Source organism: Primulina huaijiensis, chromosome 5 (genome assembly GCF_012295235.1).
Source record: "Primulina huaijiensis isolate GDHJ02 chromosome 5, ASM1229523v2, whole genome shotgun sequence".
Taxonomy (NCBI): domain Eukaryota; kingdom Viridiplantae; phylum Streptophyta; class Magnoliopsida; order Lamiales; family Gesneriaceae; genus Primulina; species Primulina huaijiensis.
In genome coordinates, this window is record NC_133310.1 from 5,471,838 (window position 1) to 5,489,836 (window position 17,999).

The 17,999-nt window shown below is 33.8% G+C and overlaps 1 protein-coding gene across 1 annotated transcript; it reads left to right on the top strand.

Annotated features, from left to right (window-relative positions):
- Positions 1 to 6,857: 6,857 nt before the first annotated feature.
- On the top strand, positions 6,858 to 17,559 carry LOC140976532 (pleiotropic drug resistance protein 1-like). Its single transcript, XM_073440754.1, has 24 exons — positions 6,858 to 7,352; positions 7,451 to 7,571; positions 10,947 to 11,035; positions 11,123 to 11,207; positions 11,303 to 11,462; positions 11,548 to 11,624; positions 11,733 to 11,786; positions 11,868 to 11,958; positions 12,459 to 12,760; positions 12,843 to 13,124; positions 13,583 to 13,899; positions 13,985 to 14,145; positions 14,256 to 14,359; positions 14,452 to 14,608; positions 14,687 to 14,767; positions 14,850 to 14,947; positions 15,030 to 15,362; positions 15,450 to 15,740; positions 15,832 to 15,915; positions 16,027 to 16,160; positions 16,252 to 16,479; positions 16,565 to 16,736; positions 16,822 to 17,076; positions 17,193 to 17,559. Exons 1-24 carry the CDS (start codon positions 7,021 to 7,023, stop codon positions 17,448 to 17,450), a joined length of 4,266 nt encoding a protein of 1,421 aa, XP_073296855.1. The 5' UTR covers positions 6,858 to 7,020; the 3' UTR covers positions 17,451 to 17,559.
- Positions 17,560 to 17,999: the final 440 nt, after the last annotated feature.

Sequence of the window (17,999 nt, forward strand, 5' to 3'; positions counted from 1 at the left end):
AAGCCACGTAGTACATAAAATAGCTAAATGTCAGTCTATTACATAAATCAGAACTGTTTTTATAGTGCATAATATAAATACGGAAGCGATAACATAATGAAAAATTAAAATTAAAACCGATGCTTGAAATTTCGTGTCTCGAACTGGATCACCAACCCCAAAACTTGTGTTGATTTTCCTCTTCCAACTAATTTTAGTCCTTATCTAGGGAGAGAAGTAAGGCTGAGTGTTTGAGGACTCAGCATGTAGGGCCAATTGTACACAAAAATATCGAAATATACATATGATATTAGTTCAAATGTAACATGTTGCATAATATGTCACAACATGAATCGAGACATGAGACAAACATAATTTGAAAAAAGGCATCAAAACATGTCAGAACCGAAACATAAACTTATGCATGGTACTGTTATTCATTTATTTATCAATGGTGTACTGATCAGTCCCTAATTGTTACTCCTCTAAGTGGATGAGACCATATATCGTTTATTTATACTCATCGCATCAAAGCCTGAAACATATATGAAATCAAAGGACATGAAACAAGTAGTGTACGACCGAATTTTCAGAATAAAAAAGGAACATAATTATTTTAAAACACATATATAAGCTCATTTATAAAAATATAAATAAGTTTGCAAATTTTATAAAAAGAACAAAGTACCAAGATTCCATTTACCTGATGATTATCTTCAAAAATGAGAGAAAACAAACTGAAAAGTCGAACACGAAAGCTGCTGAAATGCCCCAAACTTGGCTGTTTGCAAAGTTTATCAGATGACAGAAATTTGGCTTCAAGGATTTTTCTACACAGTTTCGAACTGAGCTGCTGTAATGCCCTTAGATATGACTGATGAAATGGCTCGATCTTAGATAACACATTGTCTACTGAAAGGTCTTCGAAATTGAAACGTCTCTTACTTTTTAACTTTGAAATCCTAATAATATTTTTTTGTAACCATAAAATTCGAAACACTCATTTAAAATAACCCAATCTTTAAAAATCTTAAATGCATAAAAATCCATAAATCTTCAACCACCAAAATCATAAGTCAACTTTTAAAATAATCCAAACCTAGACTTCAAAATAAAGCATAAAATCTCTAAATAAATAATCCTCAAAATCTTGACGTAAAAAACTTTAAATACTAAGTAAACGTGAAAATAAAGTACCTCGAGAATGTACTGCCGGACTCAATCTACTCAAGCGTCAGCGCCTCCTCAAAATCGTCCTCAGTTGCAACCATTCAAACCTAGTGAGTCTAATGACTCTGCACGTTAGAACCATACATAACAAATAATACATATACATGCACATGCATTAAAATCATACTTTTATTTAAAATAAGCTAGCATAAATTTCTAAGTGTAAATAATCATAAATAATTAAAACGTGAACCTTTCCATCATCGTATATAATTTTTGGTGAAGTTTGTTCCTTGAAAGTGACTAGCTGTAATCATATCATCATGTGGTCGACTGATCAGTCTTAGCTCACCATTGTACATGGGGGCAGGAAGTCAGCAACTTTCGTCACTGGGCCTCGGCCAAAAGTGGAAATACGATTGTCGGACTCTCTCTGGGACCTTCTCCCGTAGGACCTTTTCCTTCACGATATCCACAATCATATCATATCATATTTGTCACAGTCAATTCACATCTTTCAAAATATTTTCTTTTCCTTTTATTCATAAAACATCGTATCTTTCAAAACTCGTAAAATAAAATTTTTCAGGAAAAATCGTACAACTTTTGCATATATCGTAAAATATCATTTTTTCATCATAAATATTTTAAAATATAATTTAGAATTTATTATGATTATTCGGGATATCGCTAGACCTTTTGTACTACTCGGGACATAAAATGACCATTTTAACACTAGACTCCAAAATTCACGATTTTGATTTTTTCTTACTTTTATTGACTCGAACCTATCTCAAATCATCATAGAAGCTTAAATTTGACTTCTAACATTTTTCTTAGACATAAACCCGAGCCTTTCCATATATTTACTTAATAAATAAAGCGTGAAGCGTTTCAACCCGAATAAATTCAAAACTTAATATTTTCTTTTCAAATTTTAAACTTAAGCTTTTCATCCCCAAACTACCCTCGTGAACCATGAACCAGCTCCCGTGAACCACAGTTTGAGTCCCCTATTTTTCCCAAGCCATTTTTGAACCCCATAACATAATTCAAGCCAGGTTTTCCCACAAAACCAGAGCCGCCCTAGAGCCACCATGGACCAAACCCTGACCACACCCTCCTGGACCATACCTGAACCACTCCTAACCAGCACCAAACTAGCCCAAGCCGCGCCTAGACCCACGCGCACAACCCCCGATCTCCCATGCTCGCGGCGGCCACCCTCTTCAAGCCACCAGCCCACGAGCGCTTGACCACCCTGCGGTCGACCTAGCCCACTACGTAGGACCACCATGAACCCTACTGACCACCTCCACGCCTATCTTCCAAAAACCGAGCCCTAAAACACCTTCCAAGGTCGCGGCTCCTCTGCCCTTGCGAACCCTTGAGTCCAGTCATGCTAGGAATCTCCCTAGACTTAGGACATTGCCATCCTAGTGCCTTGACTGAGCTTGGTTGAGCCCTAGGTCCAGCCCCCACTAGCCGTCCACTATAGCCCAAGAAGACCCTAGCAAACACTAGGTTCGACTTTCCCCTAGTCTTGCATGTTTCCAGCGTATGTTTTTCCGTTAAACGACTATTTTCCCATCCCATAAACATGTCTTATTCGCAAAGTGTCCCTTAGAACGTTTAGCACAATTCATATAAGCATAGAAACGTCAACACCTTAAAAAATATACGTGGCATAAAATAATTTGAACTTAAATGTTTTTCATGCAAAAAAATAAATCATGCATATTATAAATTGAATGTTGCAAAAAATAAGGTTTAGAAACGTGTCTTTACGTTTAGAACACTCGAATATTCAATCGTCGGCGTGGGTTGCGAAGAAGAACGAACGGGCTACGAAAAACCTTGAATTTTTTGCTCTTAAATTTTTGAAATTTAGTGTGTGTCTTGTGTGTGATTTTCGGCTGCTAGGAATCTTCAAAGGCCTTAGTTTTGATTTTATAATTTTCGAAATTTAGTGTTGAAAAAGTTAGGGTTTTAGGATTTAAGTTTAGGCCCAGTAATCTCAGATAAATTAAGCCCATTAAGACCTATTTAATTGAAAAATAAAAGTTTACAAAAATTCTTTTTCAAAAATAATAATTTTTGGGCCTTAAAAACTCATTTGTTTGACTAAAACCGGCTTCTCGGATAATTTAGGGCTCGACTCGCAAAATAATTTGGACTCCGACATTTTTAAAAATTTTAATCATATTTAATCATATTATCGAGCCTTAAAAACATTTATCGAAAAATATTTTCACCTTGGTCGTCCCCGATCTCCTTTCCCTAGCCTATTATCGAATATTCGGATAAAATCTTTAACTTTCATGAAATCATGCAATTAAACCTTCAATCATATAATATGCATCATTTAAGCATTTAAAATCAATTAAGCAATTTAAATATTTTGTATGCATTTGGTTTACATGGACTGATTTTTGGATACTATAGAAATGGACCGAGAATGGAGTTTAAAACTGAGCAGAATTATACTTTGATATGTGATAAGTGCATGTTTTGCACTTAAATTACCCTAAGAATTGGCATGGATTATGATAATCTCGAGCAGATGGATTTAAGTGTTTTAGTAGTTCTTTATGCTGTTTGTAGGAATCAAGCTTAAGCACATCACTTGCAACAAAAAATGAGTGAAATGGAATGAAAAATGGTGAAGTGAAATGAATTCCAAAATGGAAGAATGAAGCATACAAGAAAGCATGAAGAAGTGTTGGGCAGAACCAGAGCGCGCCTGCTCATTATAGACATGCACCCACATGTCTGAAGCCAACCAACACGAGAAGAACAGAGCCAGGCGTGCGCCCGCGGGTGCACATAGATGACCACAGAAACAGAAATAGGCGAAAACATGCGCGCCACACAGACCTGCAAAACCAAAACTCTTGAAATTTACGGGCTTTTCATGGATATAAAAGGACGAAGCTCTAGCTACTAACAGGGGAGGCGACCCACATACTACAAAGAAAAGAGACAGAGAGCGAGAAACGTGAAGAAAGAATAACAAAGAGCGAATACGAAGCGCACATCTACCGGGGACAGAGTCGTAAATTCAGATTCAATCTTTCTTCCTTTTTCTTCTTAATATTTCTCTGGTCAATTAGTTTGATGTTGAGAAACATGAATTCGTTTTGTAGTTTTTTGTCATGAACTAATTAATTTAGTCAAGAGGACAACATAGCTTTGTCGAATCTATACGTATGAATTATTGATTTATATATGCAAATTCTTCTTGGTTTATTTATATTTTATGGGTTTTACTGCTTTCAACTACTTGATCAATAACTGGAGTATCATAATTGTTTGAGATCTGTCACTCGGGAGAGAAGGTTTTGAATATGACCATAGGAAACTCTATTGTTGGTATTTATAGAGTTCAGAAGACCTATAATTCCATTGAAACCATTAAAAGAATTATTTTGCTAATGAAATTATTTACCGTTTAATTTTTAATAGGGATATTGAAAACGATATTAGATAATTAATTCATACGTTTCACTTGGGAGAGGGAGTAAGAATATTTGAGAATTCTTATGTAGTAAATAGGTTGAATTTATGAATATAGATGTCAATGATAATTTAATATATAGTGAAGACCATGTGAAATCACACATCTAGATTCCTGTTCTCGTTGATTTTAAACTGTTTGTGTGATTGATTTAATTTCAATAATTAATTCAATTTATAGTTAATCATCAAAATTCAATTTAATTTTCTAAATAAAGTTGGACTATTCTAATTACGGTAATTAATATATTGATAAATTACACTCCCTTTGGGAACAATTTCTGTGCTTATCTAAGTACTAAAACTTGACAACATACACTTGCAATTAGCAAAATATTGCAACAAAATGGTCAAAATGTTGGCTTCAAGATGCCACTGAAATATCTTAATCCACACAGCATTTCTCGTTTGAATTATAACATAATTTGATGCTCGAAAATTGCAAGAATTTGTTGATTTTTTGGTTGTTTTCCCCCTCAACCTTTGGCCTCATTTATAGGTGAAAATGATCAGTTGAATTGGAAGTTGTTACCACACTATAATGGTTGTTAATGGACCTTAAATCAGCTGTTACAACTCCTCCAAACCACCTGTATGTGTCCCATCTAAATTTTCGAATTTGAAGGCTGAATGCTTGTATTTTTTTCGGCTATGAGGCTGTTTAACGATGAGTCAAATGACATTTAATCCTTTTTTATTGTATTGTTACAACTTGATCAATTTAATTTAGAATAATGGTAATTAAATGGAGATAACACATTTTGCAATTTTATTTGAAATGCATGAAATATTGCAAGACTGAATTGAATACCGGTTTTCACAATATCCATTTTTATCTTTTATTTAAAAACCTCTACTTGACCATGAGAGGACGTTCGAGTTAGTAGAATAAGTGAGCACTTGACCAATTATTAGAATTTCAATTTTCTCAATCAACATTTTTTCAGGTGAGCTTGTCACACGTAGTTTGTCCAATGAGATTTACAAGAATAGTGTGGTATGCAGATTATTGCATTAGTATAAGGATTTACCCAGTACCACCTAAAAGTAATAGTTGTGGGTCCTGTCATCATGAAAAAAGCTCTTACTAGAGTCAAAAACTTTCCAAAAATCAAACATATCTCGTGAAAAAGAGTAGATCTCTTGTGAGACGGTCTCACGAATCTTTATCGAGACCGTCTCACAACCCTACCGATATTCATAATAAAAAGTAATGGTCTTAGCATAAAGAGTAATACTTTTTAATGGATAACCCAAATAAGAGAGATCTGTCTCACAAAATACGACCTGTGGGACCGTCTCACACAAGTTTTTGTCCGTGAAAAACGCAAATGACTATTTACAACATCAAGCCATATAGCATCAAAACAATTACTTGAGCACAACATATACTTAAAAAAACTCGCAAAGATTTCTTTTGGATTTATCCATGGATAAAATTGAAGAGAATTTCAAATCTTATCTATATCAATTATTTAATCATTTTTAATAGTAATTATGATGCATTTTTGATAAAAATAAAATAAAATAAAATGTTTTTTGAAATTCATTGTTCAAATCATTCCTCAAATGAAATCAATTTCTATAATTCCATGCAAACATCAACCTAAGCCTTAAGTTGATGTTTTTAAAATTTTGTTTTATTTCCATAGAAGTTTCTCAAAATTAGCCATTTAATCATGCTAGTTTTCGGGATAATTACATCATCTTTTTTGAAAAGTCTAAAACATATAAAATTCTGAAAAAATATTAATATGCTAACATCTTGTTATTTTTTAAAAATCAAACACATTTCACTCATATATATTATAAAAACTCAGGCACATTTACCCCTCAAATAGGGTGTTTTTTTTGTCTTGATTTTCAAAAGCACGAGGCCTAAAATATTAATAATTTTACATATATAATGTGCTTTTATTATTTTTATAGGGGGTAGTCATGCAGTTAGCCCGCTAGCTCTCGTTAACAATGCTCTTTTACAGTTCATGAATATACGGACAGCTCAATTATCCTGAAGCACATAAAAACACTATTTGGCTGAAAATATTATAACTAATTTATTTTTAAACAAAATTTAAACAGTAAATCGGTTAAGTTTTCATTAGTATTTAACGTAGTCAACGTGGCAAATTCTATATATACCTCACCATCGAAACATACATTATTACATAAAAGAGAAACTAAAGTACTCTAGCCTTCCAAAGTTCAAGAAATTTAATTTTCTTCTCTCATGTTCAGAATTTCTCTTCAATTCTTGCTCATTAAGCCATATCTATAATAATAAAATAATAAATAAGATTACTCTTTTTTGGTTTTCATGAAATGATTATGATCTTCTGATATCTTAAGCACTAAATGGAAATAAACAGTACTTTGCAAAGAGCCAGCAACAGTATCGTGAGAAATGTTTCAGCAGCATGGAGAAACAGCAACGGCTTAGAATTGTTTTCTGGTTCATCAAGGGAAGAAAATGATGAAGAGGCCCTTAAATGGGCCGCCCTCGAAAAGCTCCCGACGTATGATCGTTTGCGGAAAGGCATTCTTCTTGGATCAAGAGGTGATCCTAGTGAGGTAGATGTAACTGTTCTTGGATTTCAAGAAAGGAAGAAATTGCTCAACAGGCTCGTAAACGCTACCGAGGACGATAACAAGACGTTTCTGATGAAACTCAAGGATAGGATCGATAGGTACGTTGAACCATGAAAACTAGCTTTTAGTGACAAGATTGTTATTATATTGTATATGATATATATTCTCCACATGCTGTGTGGTTTTTTGTATGTAGGGTTGGAATAGAATTGCCTACGATTGAAGTGAGATTTGAGCACCTAAATGTTGAAACAGAAGCTCATGTAGGAAGTAGAGCTTTGCCTTCTTTCATCAATTTCTTCGCAAATATCTTTGAGGTAATCAAAACTTGTCATGTTTATCAGCAGGTCGTACAGATTTTTGAATCTATACAATTATATTTAGTGATAATAAATGAAAAAAGAACAAGTAACTCAAGATAATTTTTTTTTGGAACTCATGAACTATTTTATTAATAAAAACCGAGTCCGGTTTGAGAAGGGAATATGTCAAAATCATCCTATAAGTTGGTCTCTTTTTGACTTTTGATAATTTTAAGTAGTTAAAATTTATTGGTTTAAGTTGGATATTTTTAATCTTATTTTATCGAAGTATTTTAGACGACGTATACGAGTAATACTCAACACTGTCGAAAAAAAATAAGCCCAAGTTTTGACTTCTGAAAGGAACAACCGAGAAAAAGAACCCTGAAAATGAAAATTTGTTTTATTTAACTTGCATTTTTATCGATGAATCATCGATTTCAAATATATTTTTGTAGTTTTTAAAAAATAAAACTATAAACTCACCTCTTACATGTTTATATAGTGTTTCATGTTAATTATGATGGATTTTAAATTTACCTAATACTTGAAGCATTTGAAATATATATTACTTTGTATAATCTATATATATGAGTTTTATTTGTGAATTTACTTAGTTATTTTTTTTTTCACTATTGCTTAATTAATGTTTTATTTATTTATTTAGATGACTTTTTGATTTTCTGATTTAACCACCTAATTTATTTATTTATTTAATTGATACATTAATATGATTTCTTTTTTCCCACTATTATTTAATAATTGATAGTTTTTTTTTAAATTTAATTTATACATAACCATACTTTATTTCAAATAAAATAGTCTAATACTATTAATTGTTTTACATATTTTTTTACAATGTTTTCTTTCGCATGAAATAGTGGACTATTATTAATATTTTTTAAACCTACACTATATTTTCTACTTTTTATAACAATAAATAGTTCCTACTTAATACTTTTAACTTAAAGTTAAATGAATATATAAATATGTCTTTATCTCATTTATATTTATCTATGATACTATTCCATACATGGTTAAATATCTAATAATTGATTTGCGTATGGGTTCAATCTATAAATTTAGCTTAAATAAATATTTGTGGATGTTGATATATACTTTATCGTACTTGAAATAATTGTGAGGTCGTGACGATATGAATAATTTTAGTTCTTTATTTTTGTAATAATAATAATGTATTGTGATTTCGTCGAATTATTAAGATGGACATAATCATATAATGTTGCTCTAATGTTTGTTAATTTGATTGATTGATTTATGATTAATGTATATTTTAAATTTTTTAAACTTCAAGTTAAATGAACATATATATAAATTTGTGATTAGAGGTTCATACTTAATTTTTTAAACTTCAACTTAAATAAAGTAAATTTATTTAATTGATAGATTGATATATCACTGATCATTATTTTTTCCTACTATTAATTAATACTTGATAGTTTTTTTAATTAATTAATTTATTTATTTAATTGATACATAGCTATGCATTCTTTCAAATAAAAAATTCAAATACTATTAATATTTCTCACATATTTTTTTATTATGCATTTTTCACATAAAAAGTGGAATACTATTAATATTTTTTAAACATACAATATCTTTTCTACATTTTATAACAAAAAATGGTCCGAACTTAATTTTTTAAATTTCAAGTTAAATAAACATATATGTTTTATAACAAAAAAATGGTTGGAACTTTATTTTTTAAATTTCAAATTAAATGAACATATAAATATGAGGTTAGTGGTTTAGACTTTACACTAATAGAAAAATTAAGAAAATGAGATAATAAAATATAAATCAAACAAAGAGGAGAATTTTGTTTTTTGCTATATATCTTTTTTATTGAGCAATAAGTCTTTTATAGGTAAATATACTAACGGAAAGAACCATAAAAATAGCAACAATATTTTTATCACTAAAACTATTAAATAACAAAATATGCAAATATAATTACTTCTTGTGATACTTTGTTACTAATAAACAATGACTAACAGACTTCATTTGACAAGGTAGATAACTAAATACTTGGACAAATATTTAAAAATTCAACAAAACCCCCTTAAACCGATAAGGCCAACATCGATTTAATAAGAGAATCCTCCCTCAAATTTGTTCTGAAGTGTGCTAATACCAAGTAGCTCCCTTAGTTTCTGAAATACAGGTAGTTTGAGGGACTTAGTAAACATGTCAGCTACGTGGTTTTTGCTTGTACAATAGATGAAATCAATTGTTTCATTCTTTGTGAGGTCTCTTAAAAATGATATTTCACAACATTAATGTTTTTGCTTCTTCCATGTAGGATTGGATTATTTGACAGTTTTATGACTAAAACTATTATCACAATAAATTTCAATAGGATCATGATTATTGAATTTAAGCTCTTCAAGAAATTTTTTCAATCAAATAGCTTAACAAACACATGAAGTTGCTGCAACAAATTCAACTTCAGTGGTTGATAAAGTAATAATTGATTGCTTCTTCGAAGTCGATGGAAAATCCGATGAATCTAAGAGAAAAGCATATCCTGAAGTTCTTTTTCTATCATCTTGAACTCTTGCATAATCACTATCACAAAAAGCCATACAAAGCTTTCTTCAATTTATACATTNTATTATGTTCTACCAAGTCCCTATGTAAGAACGCCGAATATTTCACATTCAATTAGAAGATAGATCATAAATATTGTCCTGTTAAGGCAATTACCAATCTCATCATATCATGCCTTGCAACTGAAGTAAACATTTCTTTATAGGCGACTTCAAACTCTTGTTTGTAACCTTTTGTTACGAATTGTGCATTAAATTTGTCGACTTTTCCATTTTCTTTCAATTTACTCTTGTAAATCCACTTCACACTTATTGTTTTTGACCTTTTGGAAGCTTGTTCAGTTCTTAAGTTTTATTTTTTCTCGATGGAAGTTGATTCTCGTTAGTATCTATTTGGTTCAACTTTAAACACGAGTATTTTTCAATGCATATATTTTACTTGCTGACTTGTATCTCAATCGATTTGAGATAAAGTGCTTGTGTTTTGTTAGTACGAACCAATTATGCCGAAAATTTTACTAGGTGTTCGTTCATTCACCTTCTAAACATCTATTGTTTAATTATTAACAATAAAACTCGAATCCATCTCGGTGATCCTAACTCACCAAAAAGCGTTTTGCCCTGCATCATATTTAAGCACGAAAGGCTACTATTTTCATTTATTTTTTTGAAGGACTATTTCAGTTTTTATTTTAAATAAAATTAGTAATGAAATCCTCAAAAAAATTAAAAATTAGTTATGAAATTTAAAATTTTGTTTTGATCATTGTTATGTTCGTTTGCTACGCGGGCTTCTATCTAAATTGCGTTTCTTTTAAAGGGATTCTCAAACTATCTTCGCATACTTCCTAGCAACAAGAAACAACTATTGATCCTACAAGATGTCAGTGGAATCTTGAAGCCAAGCCGGTAAATTGGCCAGGAGAAAACTTATTCCACTTCATTTACATCAACTGTCTCTCTGTTTTTCCCTCCCTTCACTCAATTTTTTGGCAGAATGACACTTCTTTTAGGTCCTCCGGGTTCTGGAAAGACGACGCTTTTGTTGGCTTTGGCTGGAGTGCTTGATCCTTCTTTGAAGGTTAAGTTGACATCCTATACTGTTCGATTCCTTCATGTATTTCACAGGAGAAATGTAAGGGAAGAGTTGATCATTTTTCCTTTCTTGATGATCAGTTCTCTGGAACGGTTACATATAATGGGCATAGCATGAAAGAATTTGTACCACAAAGAACTGCTGCGTATATAAGCCAACATGATGTTCATTTAGGGGAAATGACTGTAAGAGAAACCTTGGCCTTTTCTGCGAGGTGCCAAGGAGTTGGGAGTAGTCATGGTTAGTCGTTTTAGTTTCAGTTTTTTGACTTTGTATATGTATGATCGGTATAAAAGTTACATCTGGTCTGTTGACAATTCTGCAGACATGCTGGTAGAGTTATCAAGAAGAGAAAAGGAAGCAAATATAAAGCCTCATCCTGATGTGGATATCTATATGAAAGTAAGAATTTTGCTTATCATCAAAAAAATGCGATTACTACTTTTTTAGTAAAATTTGTGTTTGAATGTGAATCTTTTAGTTACTGTTTATTGTCCATGGATCATGTAGGCAGCAGCTATAGAAGGCCAAGAAGAAAGTATAGTCACAGATTATATTCTTAAGGTAGCTTAAATTCAATAATTTAATTTCTATAAGTGGGATAATATAGAACTTATCCAAGTTGATTTGAGAGAAAAATTTCAGGTACTGGGATTGGATGTTTGTGCTGATACAATGGTAGGAAGTGACATGATAAGGGGGATCTCTGGTGGGCAGAAAAAACGAGTCACAACAGGTGAATGGAGTTACCATTTCTTTCCAAGAACACATCGATTATTAGAGATTTCAACTATTTGTCTGACCTCCAACAAGTCAGCTAATTTTCTTAAAATGTAAAGCAGCTGAAACACAACGTTCTGTTAATACATGATATAGATAGTCACAAGGATTGCATGAGCATATTTTTTATCATGAGCATTTTTTTGTCTGCTTTAGGATCACATGAGCATTTGTTGATCCCCCAAACAAAAACCTACCAGATAATTTAAAATAATGTGCAAATCTTAGAAATCACCCGCTTTCACATCAATTGTTGGATTAAGAGCCAATAGCTTAATGTACAAATGATACAGATAGTGAAACAGCGCCCGAAAAATCTTTTAGACCATATATCGGCCTAAATACCATATTTGCCTCAAATGGACATGCGAACAATAAACAGCCTCCTGTGGCAACATAGACAATTGTTGCTTTCCAACGCTTTCTTTATTATGTTTCTTTAACAAAAATTATCAGGTGAGATGTTGGTTGGACCAGCAAAAGCACTCTTCATGGATGAAATATCGACAGGATTAGATAGTTCCACGACATTCCAAGTGGTGAATTCCATCAGGCAATCCATCTATATTCTCAATGGGACAGCTCTCATTTCACTTCTTCAACCTGAACCAGAGACTTACGATCTGTTCGATGATATAATACTTATGTCTGAAGGAAAGATTGTTTATCAAGGCCCCCGGGAAAAAGTGCTTGAGTTCTTCCAATCTTTGGGCTTCAAATGCCCTGAAAGAAAGGGGGTGGCAGATTTCTTGCAAGAAGTAGGATTCTTGAAGAAGAAAATTTACTTGTTTGGCCATTTACAAAGTTTGGCTATTAATTTTCTAATTTAATTCCATGCAGGTAACATCAAAGAAAGATCAGCAGCAATATTGGGCAAATAATGAGAAGCCTTATAGGTTTATTAGTGTTAAAGACTTTGCTGAAATGTTTAAGGTGTCTGAGATTGGGCAGAAACTAAGAGCCGAATTATCAATTCCTTTTGACAAAAATAGAAGCCACCCTGCTGCATTGGCAACTAAAGACTATGGTGTCAGCAAAATGGAGCTTTTAAAAGCTTGCACATCCAGAGAAATCTTGCTCATGCAGAGAAACTCGTTTCTTTACATCTTCAAGCTCTTCCAGGTTCGCATGCTTGATGGGCACCATTGTGCAAAAAAATTCATTAGAAATGTTTTTAAACCGTATGCGTTTTCCAGGTTTCTTAGTTTTAATATATGGTAAATTTACATCAGCAACTACACAAGTTGGTGTTAATTGCCGAAACCAATCCTTGTGTAATTCCGTTTTTGAACCTTTATAGAATCATCACTTCTTTTTATAATTTTTTGGTTTCTTAACCTTTGAATTATGCTGTAAATTTTTTACGCATTCAAGAACTAAAGGATTGATGCCCTTGGTTTCATGTTGAGGTCTGACTGGTTACAATGACCCCCCAAATATGATATTTTACCCAAAAGCATCAATTTTTTGGCATCAGATTGAGAAGAGTTGTGTTGTGAGTATTCGAGTGTGTATCATGTCAGTATACCAAATATTTAATGATGCATTATTCACTGTTGATTTCTTGAATGTACCTCTAGATTACTATAATGGCCACCCTTGCAATGACGGTATTCTTACGACCTAAAATGCAACGAGATGACGTAGCAGACGGAAGGATATTTTCTGGATCATTGTTCTTTGTTGTCACCATTGCTACATTCAATGGAATGGCAGAGCTAGCCCTGATTATTCAAAGGCTTCCTGTCTTTTACAAGCAAAGGGATTTTTGCTTTTACCCTGCATGGACTTATGCTCTTCCAAATTGGATCCTTTCGATCCCTGTTAACTCAGTTGAAATAGCTGTTCTTGTGGCTTTAACTTACTATGAAATTGGTTATGACTCAAACGCGTGGAGGTAAAAGTTAGCAACACATTTTTTAGCCGTTCCGGAGATTATAAGCAAAACAAATCTAAAGGTTGACGACCTTAATTTGTCACAGGTTTTTGAAATTCTACTTGTTGCTCTTACTTGAGGTTCAAACGGCATCGTCTTTGTTTAGACTCATCGGGACGGTTGGTAGGAACATGATCATAGCAAACACTTACGGGTTTTTTGTACTGCTTCTAATGTTTGCCTTGAGTGGCTTTGTCCTCGCACGAGGTATCAACTGTGCTTTCATGTTGAACGGATTAAGCATTTAACTTGGAAATTTGATGCTTAAACATAATCTAAATTATTTGTTACCTTTCATTTTGAACAACGTTTTCCAGAAAGCATCAAGAAATGGTGGATATGGGGTTATTACATATCTCCAATGATGTATGCTGACAATGCAATTTTGGTTAACGAGTTCAGAGGGCATAGTTGGAGACAGGTTTTTTAGTATCCAATTATGAATGAGATACATTCCTGTTCTTGGTCTCAGACATGCCAAGCTGATATTCGAGGTTTTCTCAAATTTCTTAGGTTCCCGCAAATTCAAATTTATCATTGGGAGTCCAGGTTTTAAAAGGTCTCGGGTTTTTCCCCGAATCGTACTGGTACTGGATTGGGGCAGGGGCATTAGCAGGCTGGATATTACTGTACAGCTTCTGTTCGATTCTCGCTCTGACCTGGCTTAACCGTTAGTATCATTAGTCTCTTTGCCATCATATGATCCTTACTTGCTGCTACTATATGTGGTATGGTATGACTTTTGCAGCTCTAGGGAAACCACAAGCCGTACTGCCTGAAAATAGTGCAGAAAATGAGAACGAGAGGGTCGCTTTAACTGAAACAATTAGTGAGTTATGATATCCAAGATTTACCTGATGACTTAATTCATATTCTTGAAAGATATCAATGAAATGCTGAATGAATCTCAGATAGAGAAGATCAGAGAACGAAAAGAGAATTTACTCTTCCATTCGAACCACACTCTATCGCGTTTGATGATGTCACATACTCAGTCGACATGCCTCAGGTAACATATAGGTGATTTAGGAAACCAAAAAGTTTTTACATTTACAGGAAAATTAGAGATTTAAGGCAAACATGGGCTGCAGGAAATGATAGATCAGGGAGCTAGTGGAGAAAGATTAGTTCTTCTCCATGGTGTGAGTGGTGTTTTTAGGCCCGGTGTTCTCACAGCTCTAATGGGAGTGAGTGGTGCCGGTAAGACGACGCTTATGGATGTCCTGGCTGGTCGAAAAACAGGTGGATATATCGAAGGACGTATCATGATTTCCGGTTATCCTAAGAAGCAAGAAACATTTGCTCGGATTTCTGGTTATTGTGAACAGAATGACATCCACTCTCCTTGTGTTACAGTTTACGAGTCACTACTATTCTCAGCTTGGCTTCGTTTGCCCTCAGATATAGATTCCAAAACCAGAAAGGTACATCATCAAAAAATCTTTTTTGTAAGAGCTGTAACGATTCTATTCATACTTTAAGAAGATGACATTTTTTTCCCTGTATTTCAGTTGTTCATTGAGAATGTGATGGAACTTGTGGAGCTGACACAGTTGAGAGAAGGACTAGTTGGCTTACCTGCTGTCAATGGTCTCTCAACTGAGCAAAGAAAGAGGTTAACTATTGCTGTAGAGCTGGTAGCAAACCCATCTATAATTTTCATGGACGAGCCAACATCAGGGCTGGATGCGAGAGCTGCCGCAATAGTTATGAGAACGGTCCGAAACACAGTCGACACAGGTAGGACAGTCGTGTGCACCATCCATCAGCCTAGCATCGACATATTCGAAGCTTTTGATGAGGCAAGATTCTTTATATACATTAGTTAAATGATTCTGAGTAGGTACAGCTTGGTTGATTTTCACGAGATTGCTCGTTTTGCTATACTTATAGCTATTTCTGTTGAAACGAGGGGGGCGAGAGATATATGTGGGGCCATTAGGTCGTCATTCATGCCATCTGGTCCAGTACTTTGAGGTGAGTTTGCAGGATGAATGACATCATAAAACCCCTTTTTTCAGTGAATTAAATGAGTGTGTTGTAATCAAAAAATAAAATAAAATGAGTGTGTTGTTTTCTTTTAAAAAGAGGATTCCAGGAGTAAAAAAAATCAGGGATGGTTATAATCCAGCAACCTGGATGCTTGAAGTGACAGCTTCATCTCAAGAAATGATCCATGAAGTTGATTTCACTGAACTGTACAAAACCACGGAACTTTACAGGTAAGATCGTTCACAAATTACCATATAGTTTAACCTCCGTACCCATTGGTAATATCAAGAAACTCAACAGCAGTTCGAACGAAATTTTCAGGAGGAACAAAGCTTTGATAAATGAGTTAAGCACCCCGCGTCCTGGTTCTCAGGATCTACATTTTCCTACTCAATATTCTCAACCATTTTTCACACAATGCATAGCTTGCCTATGGAAACAACATTGGTCATACTGGCGCAATCCTCTTTATTCTGCAGTGAGGCTTGTGTACTCAACATTTTTAGCAATCATCTTCGGTTCCATGTTCTGGGATATTGGTAGCAAAAGGTAATCGTGAAAGAAACTATTTCAAATATCATTTTATTTTCATGAACTAGATTCTTGTTTTCATTTACAAAGCTACACATGACAGGGGAACACAACAAAACATTTTCAACGCTATGGGATCTATGTACGCTTCCGTTTTCTTTCTAGGGGTGCAAATTGCATCGTCTGTGCAACCCGTCGTGTCTGTCGAACGAACAGTTTTTTACCGAGAAAAGGCTGCTGGATTGTATTCAGCTTTGCCATATGCATTCGGCCAGGTTACTATACAACTCAATAGTCAAGAAACTTGAAGCAAAAACATAATAAAAATGACATTTTCTTCTAATCTTTTTTTTCCAACAGGCTTTAATTGAAGTCCCATATGGTTTAATTCAAGCTATTATTTATGGAACCATAGTTTATGCAATGATTGGATTCGAGTGGACAGCAGCAAAATTCTTTTGGTACATATTCTTCATGTCCTTCACTATACTGTACTTCACATTCTACGGCATGATGGCTGTGGCGATGACTCCAAACGTGAATATAGCAAATATTGTATCGTACGCATTTTACTCATTTTGGAATCTCTTCTCCGGGTTTATAATCCCCAGACCGGTACGTTACGTTTCAACAAACATTATTCTCTAAATGATGTGTGTTACTTGTGCACGAGCCTAGGATTCCTGCAAAGTTGCTAAATGTTGATTGTTTTGTTCATTGTTCTGGTGCAGAGAACACCCATATGGTGGAGATGGTACCATTGGGCGAATCCAGTGGCGTGGAGTTTGTACGGCTTGGTTGCGTCTCAATTTGGGGACGTGGAGGATCAGCTTGACACGAAACAATCGGTCCAAGATTTTGTGAGAGATTATTTTGGGTTTAGGCATGATCTTCTTGGCTTGGCTGCTGGTGTTATTGTTGGATTTGTTGTTGTGTTTGCTTTTGTTTTTGCATATTGTGTCAAGGCTTTGAATTTCCAAAGGCGATAGGTGTTTCTTTGCTTCTTTGTTTGCATAAGCATTGTTTTCGGATCAATTAATTTGAAGTTTTCTTCTGTCATTTGATTTCAAGTTATAGAATATATAATAGAACCCCGATTTCTTGGTATTATACTGGATCCAAAATTAATTTGGAATCGAGTTGAATCGCATCGACTACGAAAAAACTTGTAAAACGTCAATATTTTTAATTCACAACAGTTAAACTTTAGATCTAGTTTGAGAAAAAGCTAACAAACCTTTGAACCAATTTGTATTCACCCTTGATGTTAAACATAATATGGCAGGTAGAGCAGTCATTTTGTGTTAGGCCCGTCGAATCGACCAACCCCTAATAAAAAAAGCAGGTCGGTTTACAATTTTGGCAACCAGTTTGAATATAGATCAAAACGGGTCAGCTCATTTGGGTTGCGGGTTGGTGCAGGTCGGTGCGGGTCGGCCCGCCACTATTTGAAAATATTAAATTTTCTATTATTAAAGAATTATTCTATAATTATGCTAAATTTGTGGGAGTATATTATATACATATAGTAGGATTTA

Excerpts from the sequence above, each read along its gene's own strand:
- LOC140976532 (XM_073440754.1), top strand. The coding sequence starts at position 7,021 with ATGGAAATAAACAGTACTTTGCAAAGAGCCAGCAACAGTATCGTGAGA. Across the intron at positions 14,360-14,451 it reads GAGGGCATAGTTGGAGACAG|GTTCCCGCAAATTCAAATTT; the intron begins GTTTTTTAGTAT and ends CAAATTTCTTAG. Across the intron at positions 14,609-14,686 it reads CGCTCTGACCTGGCTTAACC|CTCTAGGGAAACCACAAGCC; the intron begins GTTAGTATCATT and ends TGACTTTTGCAG.